General features: G+C 35.9%; 1 protein-coding gene across 2 annotated transcripts; it reads right to left on the bottom strand.

Annotated features, from left to right (window-relative positions):
• LOC128987145 (PIH1 domain-containing protein 1-like) lies at window positions 1-15884 on the bottom strand. 2 transcript variants are annotated; one of them, XM_054407871.1, is made up of 8 exons: window positions 15802-15884; window positions 12303-12403; window positions 12054-12150; window positions 10581-10766; window positions 9640-9786; window positions 7944-8152; window positions 898-1041; window positions 1-130 (listed from the first exon to the last, which is right to left on the bottom strand). In XM_054407871.1, the coding sequence occupies exons 2-8, from the start codon at window positions 12369-12371 to the stop codon at window positions 89-91; spliced, it is 894 nt and encodes a 297-aa protein (XP_054263846.1). In that variant the 5' UTR covers window positions 12372-12403; window positions 15802-15884; the 3' UTR covers window positions 1-88. The 2 variants fall into 2 exon arrangements, with proteins under 2 accessions (XP_054263846.1, XP_054263845.1); XM_054407870.1 differs by lacking the exon at window positions 15802-15884 and adding an exon at window positions 15684-15759.
• Between the last annotated feature and the right edge of the window lie 297 nt (window positions 15885-16181).

Consider the following 16181-nt stretch of genomic DNA (forward strand, 5'->3'; position numbering starts at 1 on the left):
TACAAATCATCTGAATTTTATTATTTCATTGTTTTAGGACTGTACAAAATGTTTACATTGACTAACTTATTTCTAAACTCTATCTCCATCAAGTTCCAACACTAATGACTGGTAACTCCACTGACAAAACCTGTAAAAAAACATGTAATTAAATTAAATGAGATTGTATTGGCTAAACAAAAGTAAACGAAACTCGCGGATTTTAATCACAGTTGTTAATAACAGTTCATTGAACTGCCTGCCAATTTGATATTCAATAATTATTTTTGGCACATGGGATCCATCGGTGCCCAAAGGAAACTTTACCCGTCATCCAAAGTCTACTAATTATCGACAAGAGACTTAATAAGCAGAAAATATCCATTGATGTGAGACCCATGAGTGTGTGTACAGCTCGTGACATCTAAGCTGGCACTTGGCATATACTAGTATCTAGTTTAGAACAATATATGTCCCGTCATGCGGGTTGCATCAACTGTCTTTGCGACCCATATGAATGTGCACAAGTACATAATACAAGGAGTCAACCCCGTGAGGCAGCGGAAATGTTTGCAGTCTGGTCTTATCCCTACCTCCACCCTCCTACCCACTACACTGCCCGCGCTAGGCCAAGTGCTAAGTATCGATATAGGAAGTAATTGTATACGTATTCTATGTGGCTTGTTCTCCCATCTCTTTTAAACAAAACATGTTTTACAGACTGCTCCTCAAAACTAGCGAGATTTTCAATTGCAGCACACATTCTTACCTTGAGTAGCCTATTGCAAGGATCGGTAGCACAATGACACTTCGCTGCGACGGATAGACAGTCACTGAAGAGGAAAACAAGCCTGTCTTTCAAAGTTTTTAATCGGCGCTCGCCTAGCTTCCTTAATTTCAAAATAGCCTCGTACTTACCTGATTGGTGATGTCAAAATGAGCACAAGTTCCGTCCTGATCTACAGAGTACGGCAGGAATATATCCAGCAATGACCCAGACTTGGCAGAACGCAACACAAGTCTGTCTTCTCCCACGTCAAGCAGCAGTTTCTTTCCTGAACTCTGTAACCAACAGAAACAGCCACATTCAACACTTTGTTTAACCTACAACTTTAGTTCCCATAAACAGAGCAATTCAGTTTGAGCGAACCGTCTAAGACTTAACAGAGAAACAATCAATTGGCTTAAAATTCCTATCAAGCATGTTTGTATTAACTGAAGTTACATACATCAAATTTCAAATTAAGTTTCATGAAACTGTGATGCACAGAAACGTTACTTGTCAGCTATTCTAAGACCTAATAAGTATTTTTTAAACACATTTCAATTTTTGATATAGGTATTGTTATTATATTTTAAATTAACAGGTGGAGACTGTTTTGTAGTTTCAAAATTTCTCGTACAGTGTGCAGGCAAAGTTGATGTCTTGTGTTGCAAGTTATTTTTTGCTTGAGTTAAGTTAACACATTGAATCATAGATAAAACATACTCCCTTAGTAGATTTCTCATCCTTATGGAACAGCTGAAGACAATTTTATTGCTAGTTCTGTACGGTTTATGAAGAGGTCGTGTTTTGTTTACAATTTGTTTCCCGTTATTATATCCATTTAAAACCTCGTTTAACCAAATAATACGATCTAATCATAAACAATAACTTGTCCCCTAGTTATACAACCAAACAGTAAAGCACAAATCAAGAAATTAACCCTAAAATAATAGAAACAAAGTTTCGTCGACACTAGCGCCCAGTGTCACCGTACATGAACTAGACACGAAAAACGTGCTTCATAATTTACAATGGGATGAGAAGTCTACTTGTGTTGGTTAATCTATGTTTGAATACTAACATAGACTAACCAACAACAGTAGACTTCTAATTCCATTGTAAATTTTTTTCGTGTCTAGTTCATGTCCGGTGACACTGATCCAGGGTTGGTACGGTCAGGGAAAACCTGGAAAAGTCAGGGAATTTGGTTGGTCTGGAAAAGTCAGGGAATTATGAAAAAATTCTGGAATTTCTCCTGAAAGACTACTTTTTTACAGATATGTTACATTCTGCACCTAAACATGTTTTTATTAGAGTGATGACTAATGGCAAAAAGAACGACATAAGCACTGATGCACATTTTAGCGAATTTCCCTATAGGGAAGTAAGCTATTACCGTAGGTGGCATGGTAAGACCTAGGCCCGGTACCGATTTACTTTTTCATTTTGATGTCCCCAGAGGCCAAAAACACCATTCGCTACAATTTTTATGTATGTATATATATATATATATAGATTTATTTATATATATATATATATATATATATATATATGTGTGTGTGTGTCCGTGAACGCGATAACTTGAGTAATTTTTGTCCGATTTTGATTAAATTTGGTTTAAAAGTGTAAAGCAGGATAAACTTGAATGAGTTCGCGAACCAGCATGATCGGACTATGGGAACGGGGGTTTATGGGGGGTTTTATGGGGTAAAAATAGGTTTTTCCCATTATTGACCCTAAAAACACAAAATTTCACAATTTCTTTCCAAACCTATGTAGAGCTTAAAGAAACAAATAATTTAGTATATTGAAGCGTTATCATGCGCCTAAGGGTTACGGAGAAAATTCAAAAAATTTGTAACTTTAAAATTCCCATGTTATTCTTATGGAGAATAAGTCAACTGTTGTAGTTTGCTTGTTTCTTGTTTATGAACATATTATGATCAAATTTGGAAAATACATTAATTTCTTACTAAACTACAGTACCTATTAACATTTTACATAAAAAAAACCACTTTTTTACCCTCCCTGTTGCAGCAAACCTAAGTACTCGTTAAACTAATTATATTTAAATAGGGAATAAATGTGATATTTTTAAGGAGACGTTTTAGTGTAAATCCAATCTTGCCTGATTGGAAATTCGCTAAGTCTGCAGGTTTGCTGCGGGGGGGGGGGGGGGGGTATTTATATTGATAGTTATTTATTGGTACAGGGGAGGAATCGATATGTACATAGTTTGTAACAAGTTTTTGATTAAATAAGTTAAATATTTTACATTTTTCTTGATTTTAATTGGTCGATATCGACTTGCGGTATACCTGGAAAAATTAAATATCGGTCTGGAAAACCTGGAAAAGTCAGGGAATTTTGTTTTCCAAATTTAGTACCAACCCTGCTGATCGTTAGTGTCGACAAAATTTTATTATTTTAGGGTTAATTTCATGATTCGTGCTTTCCCTTTTGTTTATATAACTAGGGGACTAGTCATTGTTTATTGAGCGTAGCTCTTTGGGATCAACTTCAATGCAACAATTAGAGAAACATCACTCAATAACGGCTGAACGCATTTCAGCCAAACTTAACAAAATTACTTAGACTAATAGTGAGATGGTTTTTAAACAAGCCAATTTCAATTAGGTAATACTAATGCAATTTAAAACGAACTTAAAATTTCCAATTTTTAACATTAGGCTTATGGGACTAAAGTAGCCATATGACAGTTTTTTGTTTACAAGAAAAATGTAAACAAGAGAATCATAAGGTATTTTTTTACCTTTCTAGACTTTCCTTTTAAACGTTTTTAAAACATTCCTATGATTTTAATAAACATGAAAATGCCGTTAAAACATTTTTTCAAGGCGCGGAATTCACTGAAAATTGAGAAAATATACGGAACTACTTTCTCAATGCGCGGAGCATAAACATTAAACAAGGAGCGGAGGGATACGGACCGCGGTGACTACTTTCTTGGGGACCTATTTGTGTTGCCAGCTGATTAGAATTTAGAAACAGCCAATGTTAGAAATCAGAATCTATATATCGAACCGCATCGAAATCGATATTTAATCCGATAATACCTCACAGGTTATATTATGTTGAATTACATCGACGGTGCAGTTAAGTTATTACACTTATTAATAAAACGCAGATTGAACACTGATCTAATTTCGGCATGTGGGGAAGGTAGGTCGGGGTTTATGAGTATTCGTGGTTTATGAGTATTAAGTGTTTTGAAGTAAGGTTAGATTAGGAAGGTAAAGTGTAGGTTATAGGTAGGTGATCGGGTTGTTTATTTGTGTTGCACCATATAATTTTTATCTTTTGGAATAGTTGGTTAAACGGGGAAACGATTACAAAAATGCTTGCATTATGGTATTAACAAGCCATCTACGGTATTCTAGCATTGTCTTTATATAAAGTCAATGATTCTAGAAAATTACTACATAAAAACCAAATGAAAAGAACATTTGGATTTGGACCTTTGACCATAGCAAAACTAACATGTAATTTATGAAATGTGAAAAGTTGTATATCATTAAATACTATTCTGTAATATTAATAATTGTTCGGCAAATCCTCATTTTAATGGCTCGGCTGAAAATGGAATCTGCATTTTGTGAAACAGTAATTTGGTAACAATTCAGTAATTTCAAATGTTGATAACAGTAGCCTATCCTGTATAAATACTGTTATTTGATTGCCAAGCCACGGGCTATACATACGTCCAGTTACAAAATAAGTAAATAAATTAATTACCTAGGCTTATAGAAGTCCACTTTTAACCACGGTATGGATAATTGTCAAGGCTTGTCCAGAAGTAGGCTACTAATTTCTAATTATATTATCTATTGTATATTTAAGGCATGTCTTCCCTTCTTATTATTATTCTGTTTTCACTTAAATCAGCTGAATGCGATGTTTACTTATTACTTATGTTTAGGCCTACATTTCAGCCATTTTATGTTGCACGGTTGAATTTAAATGTCAAATTTCCCCTCCTGTTGTTATACTTTAATACTCGTTTTTTTATAGTTACTGTTTTTTTTTATACTTAAATACTTTAACCGATTGTAAGGGTGAAAAATGTAGCCCAATGTTTTTTTGTTGTAGGCTACAGTTGCATTTGAATGTTAAATTACCTTTCTCTTTTTTATACTTTACTTTTTGGATTTTAATATCAGATTCCAACTACTGTAATATTTTCATGGTCAAAACTACCATAATGCACTTCTGGACTGGAAGAGGTATCTGAATAACAAGATGTAGTAAAAACAAATTTGAATTATTATAATTTTAATCAATAAAACCAGCTATAGTACGTCTATTGACCTTTTTACATTTAATTACTTATACATATATCAAATCACGTTTGTTCCGCTCAACTGGCTTTCACCTCTCTGAAAGCAACCCTAGTTATTAGATCGTTTTATTTAGTTAAACGAGGTTTTAAATTACTGAAATAACAAGAAACAAATTAAAAACAAAACACGACCTCTACAGCGCACCGGGCGGACCTAACAATAAAATTGTCTTTAGCTGATCCATAAGGATGTAAACTCTACTAAAGGAGTTTTTTTTTGATCTATGATACTTATGAGCAAATTATTTTAGTATTCTGGAAATTACTGCTCAGATTCACCCTAATTTTCCATGTAAAAAGTGAAGGTATAGTCAGAATCTTATCCAGCAAATAAAGGTTCATGATGTTCTTTATAGTAAAATAAATACAACTCTTAAGTTTTTTAAGATAAAAAAAAAAGTTTTTGAACTAGGTTGCACCCCATAATTCTGTTTCACTTTGCATAATAGAAAACAACATGGTACACTGTACGTTTAGTTTATAGATAAATTACTTTTTAAACATATGTTTCAAAGCAAGCTATATTTAAGTTTCTATCATTTTTCTATGTTATTTAACTATTTTAAAATATCTCCTCAAGCCAGCATAACAGTCCCAATCTATTATATTATTAAAGTGATACAATCAATTTTTATGTAAATGGTTAAGGCCATTTACCAAATAAAAATATAGGCATATGGCATATCAAAATGAAGCTTAGAGTGTGTAGATTTGCCGAAAAGTATTGATATGGACGAACTGCTTAAGTGCCCTGCCCCACAGGCTGATTTCCAAAGGGCTACACCTTGCATGTATTGGAAGGTAACGTTAACGTTATTCGATTAATTTAGTGAACAACAGCTGGTCAATGCAATTGACAATATAGTTTGTTTGTTTACATTTTTGTTTACTTATTTTATTATTTACTTTTATGTTCTTAAAAGAGGTGCAGTGAATGGACAGTGAGGCCCAGCGCACACGGTGTGACTGTTTTACAACTGTCATTGCAAACCAGTTGCGCGTGCAACTGTTTTGTGACCTCGGGAATTTATTGCAATGGGGAGGCGCACACGACGCAACTGGTTGTATGCAATTTCAAAAAACGTTTGAAATCAGTCACATACAACCGTGGGCCCGACGTTGCAGTCAGGGCCGTCCGAAGGGGGGGGGCAACCAGCCGCGGCGCCGCGGCTAAGGGGGCGCCATGCGGCGGCTACTGGTATCAACGCACGGGTCCCGAAATTTCGGGAAAAAAATATTCCCGATTTTCGAGACGGGATTTAATTTGATTCTGGAATTTTTCGGGACGGGATTTGATCCCATCATCGGCAATTTCGACGCTTCGCGAGTGAAAATGACGCTGCTATCGCGAGAGATGTTCACGGTAATTCCACGAACGCAGGAGCCGAAGTCATTTTGACAATCGCACCGTGACCGCGAGTCATATCAACGATTTCGCCGTGACCGCGAGTCATACCGACAATTTCACCGTAACCGCGAGTCGTATATACCAACGATTCCGCCATGACCGCGAGTCATACCGACGATTCCACTGTGACCGCGAGTCATACCGATGATAACGCCCTGACCTCGAGTCATACCGATGATAACGCTGTGACCGCGAGTCATACCGATGATAACACCGTGACTGCGAGTCATAACGACGATCACGCTGTGATCGTGAGACATTTCGACCGCGAGTCACAAGTTTCTATGCCTGTAAATTTTTACCCTTTTTTGCTTTTGATAGATCAGTGCCACAAATGGTAAAATTGATTTTGTTTGTCTTTTTTGGTAACTGCAATACTCAAGACTTTCTTTTTATGCACAGGAAAAATCCCGTCCCGAATTAAAAATTCAATCCCGTCTATCCCTAATTAACATAGTATTAATATATGTGAATGCGACTATTCCTGGGGGGGGGGGGCGCCACGACCACATTTGCCCTGGGCGCCGCTAACCCTAGGGACGGCCCTGGTTGCAGTTACGTTGCAAACTTCAGTTGCACGAGACCACGGGGTGTTTTTGTGGTGTTTGGTGGTATTTTGGTGATATTTTGACGGCCGTATAGTGTTTTTAGTGAATTTCCTATCTGACTAGCTCTAGCTGATACAAACAGCCTATTAATAACATTCTTGCTCAAATAAGGGTGAACCCAATGCTCTCTCAGTACCCTTTGCTGTCTTTGGTATTGATAATAGCTAATAATGTCACTTCGTCTGAGTCTGACGTAGTATGCGCACTTAAGGCCTTAAAACAACGTAACTGCACTTAATTAACACTCAATTGATTGCACAATAGACGCAACTGTAGTTGTAAAACAGTCACACCGTGTGCGCTGGGCCTGAAGCTATTTCTAGCCGTTTGATACAAGTGAGTGATTAAAGGTGTTTGAAACACGATGAATATGAGAATAACAAACTATGTATGTTGTTCGTTCTAAGAGGTTGTCACCGATCTTTAACAGGTCACCATTTCATTGAAAAGTATTTAAGTATTAAAGACGTCGTGAAAGAGAGCGGCGAGTTCAGATAAAACCTTACACACCTCGGCCACCTTAGGATGTAAGGTATGAAGGTTCCACTGCTTTTAACATCCTTCCAGATGACAACTTCTCAAACTTGGCCCCTTTAAATTAAATATAAAGTCAAAGTTGATTAAATTAATTTAATGGTGGCTTCTGTACACCCGTGGATTCGCGGGTAGAACCTCTTGTCCATCCATACATTACTACAAAAACATTATGAAATCACTTCAACTGCTTGTGCTAATTTTTTTCATACAAAAATCTCACTCTAGCAATTACAACTAGAAATACAATTCTTTAACACCTCGTAATTTGAATTTGCAAATACTTACAGCATCTTTAATGTGAACTTGTACAGTGAGAACTTCTGGGATGCCTACAGGTGGTTCCCTGATGATCCTGAACCTAGGCTTGTCTTTGGTAAACTCCGTCTTCACCTCCTCTATCAATAGTTTCCTAGGAGTGGTAGCAACCGCTCTCTGTTCTATTCGGTGGTGTTGTAAGGACCCCATAACTTTGCGGTTTTTCAAAATTACATAATCTGAAAAATGACACTTTCTTTAAATGCACATGAGACCTTCAACTACCATCAAAGTAGACTGTTTTTTAATAGCTATTATGTTTAATGTAATGCTATTAATTCATCATATAAAAAACAAACAAAAAGTTAACTGAAGGTTCAACAAAGACATTTTAATCTAACAAAAGAAAATCATTTGTCGTCTTGTAGTAAAAACATTTTACATACCGGTACAGATATGTTAAAAATCGTCTTACAACAATACTTGATGTGTTTACAAACCTGGTTACCGTGTGCAAACCTGCAGACAAAATGAATTTCCATTTACCTGGCATGAATCCCGATAAATTATTCCTTTAAAATTGTCAGATTTATTTCCTATTATTATATTATTTATTTGAATGAGTTTGCTGATACAAAGAAGATAATTAGAAGTGTTTTTTTATTGAAATATTGATAGCTTAGTATAAAGTAAATAAATTATCCAAATGTCATTAAAAAATTTCCATAGACAAGCCGGTTAGGCCAGGGTTGCCACCCATCCCGATTCTGTCGGGACAATCCCGACTTTGGTTTCTTATGCCCGTATTTAAGCCTATGTTAATCCATATGGAGGGGGGCATGTCCCGATTTTCCCCTAACAATAAATTCCCTTAACAATAAATATTGGGGTCGCCACCAGGGTGGCAACCCTGGGCTAGGAAAAACAAATTTTTACACCATAGAACCCCATTCCCATAGTCTGATCATGCTGATTCGCGAACCCATTTGAATAAATTTAGGTTTGCCCGTTTATAGCAAATTTCATCAAAATCGGATCATCTTTGCTCGGGTTATCGTGCCAACGGACACACACACACACACATATATATATATGAATTCTAACGGATGGTGTTTTTGGCCTCTGGGGACCTCAAAACAAAAATGTAAATCCGTCCTGGGTCCAGGTCTTACTATGAGACCTATGGTAATAGCTTATTCCCTATAGGGGAAATTCGCTAAAAGAGAAGATTGCGGTTTTATCTACACACTCATTTGAAATTGTTTGTTGTTTTTATCTTATTAAAAAACTTTTGCAAAACTTATGACAGCTAGCCTGACCATACTGCTGGACCGAATTACGCGCGGGTTGTACCAAAAGAAAGGTTATCGGTCCTATATGCACGTTTTATTTGTATTTTGAAAATATTTATATTAGTTGGGTCAAAAATGGCAGTTAAACTTTTCTCATAGAGATTTAATAAGAGGCTAATTCTATATATTAATAGACAAGCATGTTTATTAAAAACCGTTTTTCTCAGCTCCTGTGCATCGCCACATAAAATGAATTAATTTTACTTTCTTCTTTTTCTTCTGTCTTGTAATTTTGATTTTGGGTACTGTAGTTTTACTTTTATCATCTGGTGGTGAAACTAAAAACCATGCACATTGTATATGTAAGTATGTACTGTAATCAGTATATAATAAATCTGGATTGACATCTATGACTCAAGCATAATACACCTTACCATTGGTATCTATTTCTTTCTTGTACTTGTCCCCAACTCCCCCCAGCACCACAGTGAGGAGAAACGAACGGAACAGCTGATTAGTTTCCACCTTGTGGAAGAATGTTGTATTAATGGCGATGTCATACACCAAACATGGAGCTCCAGCTGTAATAAAGACAATTTGATTTTTGATCACTTATTTTTAAATACACAATAGACAGATCCTCTACACTAGCTAGTTTTCCAATTTATTTTAATTTGTTTCAGTTTTGTTGTAGCAATAGATAACTGATATTAACACGTTCGCTGCTGACCGCTAAATGCCAGGACGGCGCCAAGAGCTGAACTAACGCTCGCCGCTGCGTATAACATTACCGCCGATACACTGAATTACAGTAAAAACAACCTTAGTTATACTGGATGGCAATGTTCTACAATAAAACTGGCTTTGGACATAGTACTAAGTGATTCTGATAGATAGCAGCACTACCCAGGTTGCAGTCGGTAAAGCAGTGTCGCTATCTAGCAGGAAATAGGTGGGACAAAGCCCTGTTATAAACGACCCTGGTGGTGATTTTGGGAAACTATATTTTTTATTGTCAGAAAAGTACGTCCCCACGAGCTGCAAAGAAATATAGGATGCTCGTGACGTGCTGGCTGATCCATGGAAACATTAAACAACAATGAACGGTGACGTTCCGGAACGTTCCAAGCTCCTGGCGCCCTGGCCCGGTTGACATTCCGTAACGTCCGTAGCAGCGACCGTGTTAATCAATAACAAAGCTATCTCCTTCCATCCTTATCTAGAGTGAAATAAGCCTCAGTTTCGTTACCGTACCAAAAGTGTGATAAAGTGACAAAGAACTAGACCATAGAAAGACAACCACAAATTTATGCCAGCTACTACCAATGCTTCAATTAGTTTTGAAGGGGTTTCTGATACCAAGTTTAGAACTTACATTTGTCAGATTCTTGGTGTAAATCTCCGATGCTCATTGGTAGCCGGTAGCTCGAGGGTTCCTCAGACTCAAGAATCTTTATAAGTTCTGCATCACTCAAATCTCGTGGTGGAGGAATGTCTTCCGTGTGACAAATGTTGAGGAAAATCTTCTCACCACTCTCTGACCGGGTTTTTACCACAAAACCTGTTGAAAAATTTGTAAGCAGGCTACTAAATCTGTAAGTGTAATTTATCATGAACTTATCATATATCCTAGAGTTATATATACTACTTCTATGAATGCCTATATTACATCAAATATTGTTCGTCATGGAATGCTATTAAGGTTTAAGTTAGAAGGTTGAAGATGAAAAACTGACAAAGAAGTATCCTGTAGAAAAATCTATATATTAATAGGCAAGCATATTTCTTTAAACCCAGCTCGTGTACATCGCAGGGAAAATCTATGCATATTGTTACACAGATATTTTCCTGTAGATATGCAGTTATATCTTTATAAATTAAAATAGGCTAAACAATAAACACAAAAAATTAATTTAAAATTTTAAAAATTAACACGGGCCTTATGGGTTGCCATGCTGGTGACGAAATAACAACAAAATATAATCAGAAAATCAATCACTTGTTTTATTAGTGGGATAAAAATAGAGAAGTATGTACATAGGTACAGTAGAGTCCCGCAAACTCGGCACTCGATAACCCGGCAGTCTGGATAACTCGGCCATCACCTGGCTCAGAAAATTAGTGATTATTTGAGTCCGAGTTCAACATGGACTCAAACCAGCTCAAGTTAAATCACTCGCAACTCGTACCAAGGATTTGTTGTAATATATCTGATGACTTAACACTGACTTGTAGTATAAATATATATAAAGAAGGCAGGTAAAAGGATTAAAAATTGTATTGTTTTTATTTTAAACCCTAGTTCCCGATAACCCGACATTTCACAAACTCGGCACCCTTCCAGGTCACATTACGCCGAGTTTGCGGGACTCTACTGTACATATTTTTGGTAGAGTTTTCGACCACTGGACGACCTCTAGTAATCGGTGCCGGCTCCAGGTCTTACCGTGCCACCTATAGTAATAGCTACTTCCCTACTCCCCTAACACCTTCAGTAGTCACGGTCAAATCGAGAACACCTTCAGTAGTCACGGCAAAAACATGAACAAAATCCACGACCTTGACAAATCCTTAAACATCTTCCTCGGTCACGGAAAAATCAAGATCATCTTCTGCGGTCTTGGCAAACTTGATAGCATCAGTAGTCCCGGCGAAGTCATGAGCATCTTCAGAGGCAAAAAAAAAACCTTGGACATCTTCTGCGGTCACGGGACATCATCATCTCCTGTATATATACATATATATACATCTGTATATATACATTGGTTTAAGAGATATTTCTTAAAAGACAATTCAAAATGTTAAAAAAGTTTCTTTTGAAAATGAACATAAATCAATATTAACTCACCAGGGTTTGGTTTGACTAATTTCCATGGCGTATTAGTGGCTCCTTTGGACTTTAAAGTGGAAATAAAACTGTCCAAGTCATCGTCATCAGGTGCATCCTAAAAAAAAATTTATTGTGGTAAAATCGGTGATAGTTCTCAATTATGTTGCATTACCGTTTAAACTTATAAACTTAAATACTTATAAACTATTTTACAATAGGCATATTTTTCTGACAGAAAACTAAAGTGTGTAAGTATTTTAGCAGTACCTTCAGGAGTAAATTGTTTTCTAAAAGAGTTGGATCAACATCAAGAAGGATCTTGTTCCTATCAGCCATTATTTCAGAAAAAAGACGTTAGCAGATAATTCCTGGAATCAGAAATACATGTTACATTAACCTTTAAAGATAAAATCTTAGTAATTCTTAGTATCTTTCTTAGTAGTCAGTCGAGCTAAAATTAAAAACAAAGTTAAAAAACAAAAGTTATCTATTTGAGTTTTTATATGATTACGTCTTTAGAAGGCTAAATCTAAAGGATTACAAAATAAACTCTCAAAGAAATATGTGTAGTTCTCAAGTATTAAAATTTTTTCTTGGGAAGTGATGATTTGGTCATCCTAGGTTTATTCTACAGCAAGAACCAGGTACACGAGATCTCAGGTCCGCCGACTTAGAAGAGTGAAAAAAAAACAATTAAATCTTCTTTCTAAATAAGTTACAACTATAGTTCGGCCGCTTAGAAAACGACCTGCGCGCTAATGCTAAACCAATGCTGGAGGAGGTCGCTTTCTAAGCGGCCGAACTATAGCTGACCCGTGCAAAGCATTCACACTGAATCATCCTCGAATCTCACTTATTTGAGTACACAACATACAGTTAAAACTGCCTAGTAAGTGAATCGTTGATTTAACAAGTGCCTTCAAGTGAACTTCATTATTCTTGTTGACCTTAAACTAATACAGTATTATTTAATAAAGACATTTTTTTGTTGAAATTTGAAAATTTATAACTTGGTTCAGGATCTTAACCGTCAGTCGCACCTTATCTATTAGATACCACAACATGAAAAATTGCCTCAAAACCTGTCTTGGCCACTGTGCTGCTTCCTCCTCTTCCCCTTCACACCTCAGTATCATTGTTTGCGTTGTCTCGTGCACACATGCCTTTTTTTGCTTTATTGTATCTGATAGATACAGTGCGACCTGTCCCGTTTTTATTTTGTGATGTATTTCAAAATAAAAACGGGACTGGTCTTGTTTTTATATGATATTATATCATACACAAACTAGGTAATTCCAATAAATATAGAAATAAATAAAACTGTTTTCACCCTGCAAAGAAAACGTTGAGTTTAATTTTACATACAGTGACGGGCATGGTCGCACTGTATCTAATGGAATGTGTATGGTCTGAGAAATTTGTTTTAAACTTACTGCAGTAGAACTCCTACTATCCGAATCAATTGGGACCAGACCCAATTCGGATAATTGGAGTTTTACAGGAATTCCGGGAATTTCCAAGAAAAATCCTCATTTTCGGTACTAAATGAACTTTTAATTAGGTAATAATAAATTAAATCAGAACATTTTTACATTTTACAATGCTCATAGCACAAGTGTTCTGTACATGTTATTAAGTTAGGGGGGGCCTAATAGTGTTCCATAAAAGTCCTAAATTATACAGTTTGGCTAAATTTGTTTAGCAACAATTCTTTGATATTTTGCGAAACTTATTATTACTGTAACTTTACATTTTTTAAATTGTTGAAATAAGCGATTCGGATATTCGGTTAGTTGGAGTTCTACTGTAATTGAGAAATGCTTAGACGGTGTGAACAGGGCCGTCCTAAGGGGGGGGGGGGCAACCTGCCCCAGCCGTGGCTGAGGGGGCGCCGTTCCGCGGCTATTTGTATTAACATAGTATTAAAAATATGCGAATGCAATTACTACTTGTGGGGAGAGGGGGCGCCACGACCACGTTTGCTCCGGGCACCGCCAACTCTAGGGACGGCCCTGGGTGTGAAATATGTATGAAGTCTATAACTAACTTAGGTCAAGAGTTGTTATATAAAGTAAATAAAAATTAGGGGGGAAATATATGTCTAAAGTACCTACTCAAAAAAATGTTTAAGGAAAAATGCTGACTCTGAGAGATATCTAGTAAGACCAGTTGTGTTAAAAAATAGGTGCGACCGACGGAGGGGTAATAATAAGAGTGAAACTTTTACAATGGTTTAGGCCTAACATTGTAAAGGTGCATCTAGTTTAATCAAATTCAGATTTTTTTCTGTTGCCCCACTAGAGTGGGGATGAGCATCAATAGTCGATGTTTTCGAAACATCAATATTTTTCTATCCATGTTCGATGTAATCTGCATCGATTTTTGATCGAACATCGATGTTTTTGGCCAAGTATTGAAATATAGATGTTTCCCGTAGAATTGTATCAAGTTAGTTTTTATGAAAATTTAAATGTTGGTCTTAACAGGAATTTGAATTTTTGCTTTTACAATTTATTCTATTGAAAGGCTGATGAAATATTGAATAAAAAATTTTCGCAAACTGGACTAGACCAAGACCCAAAATAGTGGGGTCTTGACTAGACTTAAAAAGTGTAGAGTAAGTGAGATAACTAACTTACTATCTATTTTTTTTTGTGAAGTGTTTGTTCAAAATTTCTACCTAAAAATCAATTTCATAAGTTATTTGTAATAAATTCAGTGGCAGTACTCCTGCACTCCAGCACAATCAATTACTAACTTACCAATATTTATTTTGTCTTGCAAATGTGAAATAAAAACTGCTAATCTAGAACGTCTAACATAGATAGACTCACCAAAGCAAGGGAGTGTTTAATCAATGATACTTAGTAAAGTAGTTAGTGACTTAAGTCAATAGGGTTTTATATGAGGCAATACAGAAAACAGATAGGCCTAAAAAAAAAAAAAAAAAAAAAAAAAAAAACATCAATTAACATCAATGTTTTAGCCCCTAAAACGTGATGATGTTTTTGATGTTTTCGCCACGATGTTATCAGGTACATCAATCGCTGACATCAATGGTTGAACTACGATGCTCATCAGTTCATCGCCTACACTAGAGTCATTGACTTGAACCTAAACATTTGTAAAATAAGATAAAGTGAATAGAAAATAGAGGGAGAAACAGTTTTTGGGTACAGTTTCTTAACTGGGCTATGCTGGGTAGGCTAATATCGATTGAAACTATCGATTCCATTAGTAAACCTTCATGCGATTTTTTCATCATCAGCAAGTTTGGTTGGTTAGGTTAGGTTAGGATAGTTTTATTCAACAATAAATGCATTTAAAAATATTGATTACCAATCAAATTTTTTCAATTTAATAGTTTCAATCAATAATAGCCTAGCATAGCCCAGTTAAGAAACTGTACCCCAGTTTTTGTATCTAAGTTACAACAAAACTGGAGAGTTTAATTTTTAACCCTAAAAAGTTGAATTTGCTAAATTGAATCATAGACAAAACATACTCCTCATTGAATCTAGAACTTGGGCAGTAAGAAAACATTAGCTACCATCTATAGGCTACTCACTATACTCAGCCCTCACATACAAATGACTAAATGAGTGTGATGATTGGTAGAGAACGTGTTAATACTAGTTTAACACTTACCTCTAAGGAGTTAATTTCTCAAACGAACCTAATAATGATTAAATTATGATTAACCTTATGTGTTATGATGAGCTTTAAAGTTTAAAATGTATAAGTTAAGTTTAAAGTTTAGGTTTACCTTCAGCAGAAGACACACAAGGCAATGTTGTTTTTGTTTTGATATTAAAAAAAAGAACACAAACATAAAAAGAAGCATAAAAGAAGAAGTTGACTTTCAGACAGACTAGTTGTTAAGACATCGAGGTTATGAGATCTCATAACCATGGATTAAATGTGTAGGGGCCTCAGTCTTATAGTTATAATTACACACCCACAGTGCCTGGTCAAGAATTTGTTGCACCACTGCCGCTGTTAACTCCAGGCCGCGGCCTTCGAAGTGGCAACGTTGCAAGTGCAATATTAATTTATTGAAAATAAAACATATAGAATTGAAAAGAAAAACAATATTTAAATAGAAAATAAATTTTTGTAATTTTAAAGTGGAGTCAATATTGTCAT

The sequence above is a fragment of the Macrosteles quadrilineatus genome, unplaced genomic scaffold (genome assembly GCF_028750875.1).
Source record: "Macrosteles quadrilineatus isolate MER2022 unplaced genomic scaffold, UCM_ALF_1.0 Scaffold_2__2_contigs__length_208266976, whole genome shotgun sequence".
NCBI lineage: Eukaryota > Metazoa > Arthropoda > Insecta > Hemiptera > Cicadellidae > Macrosteles > Macrosteles quadrilineatus.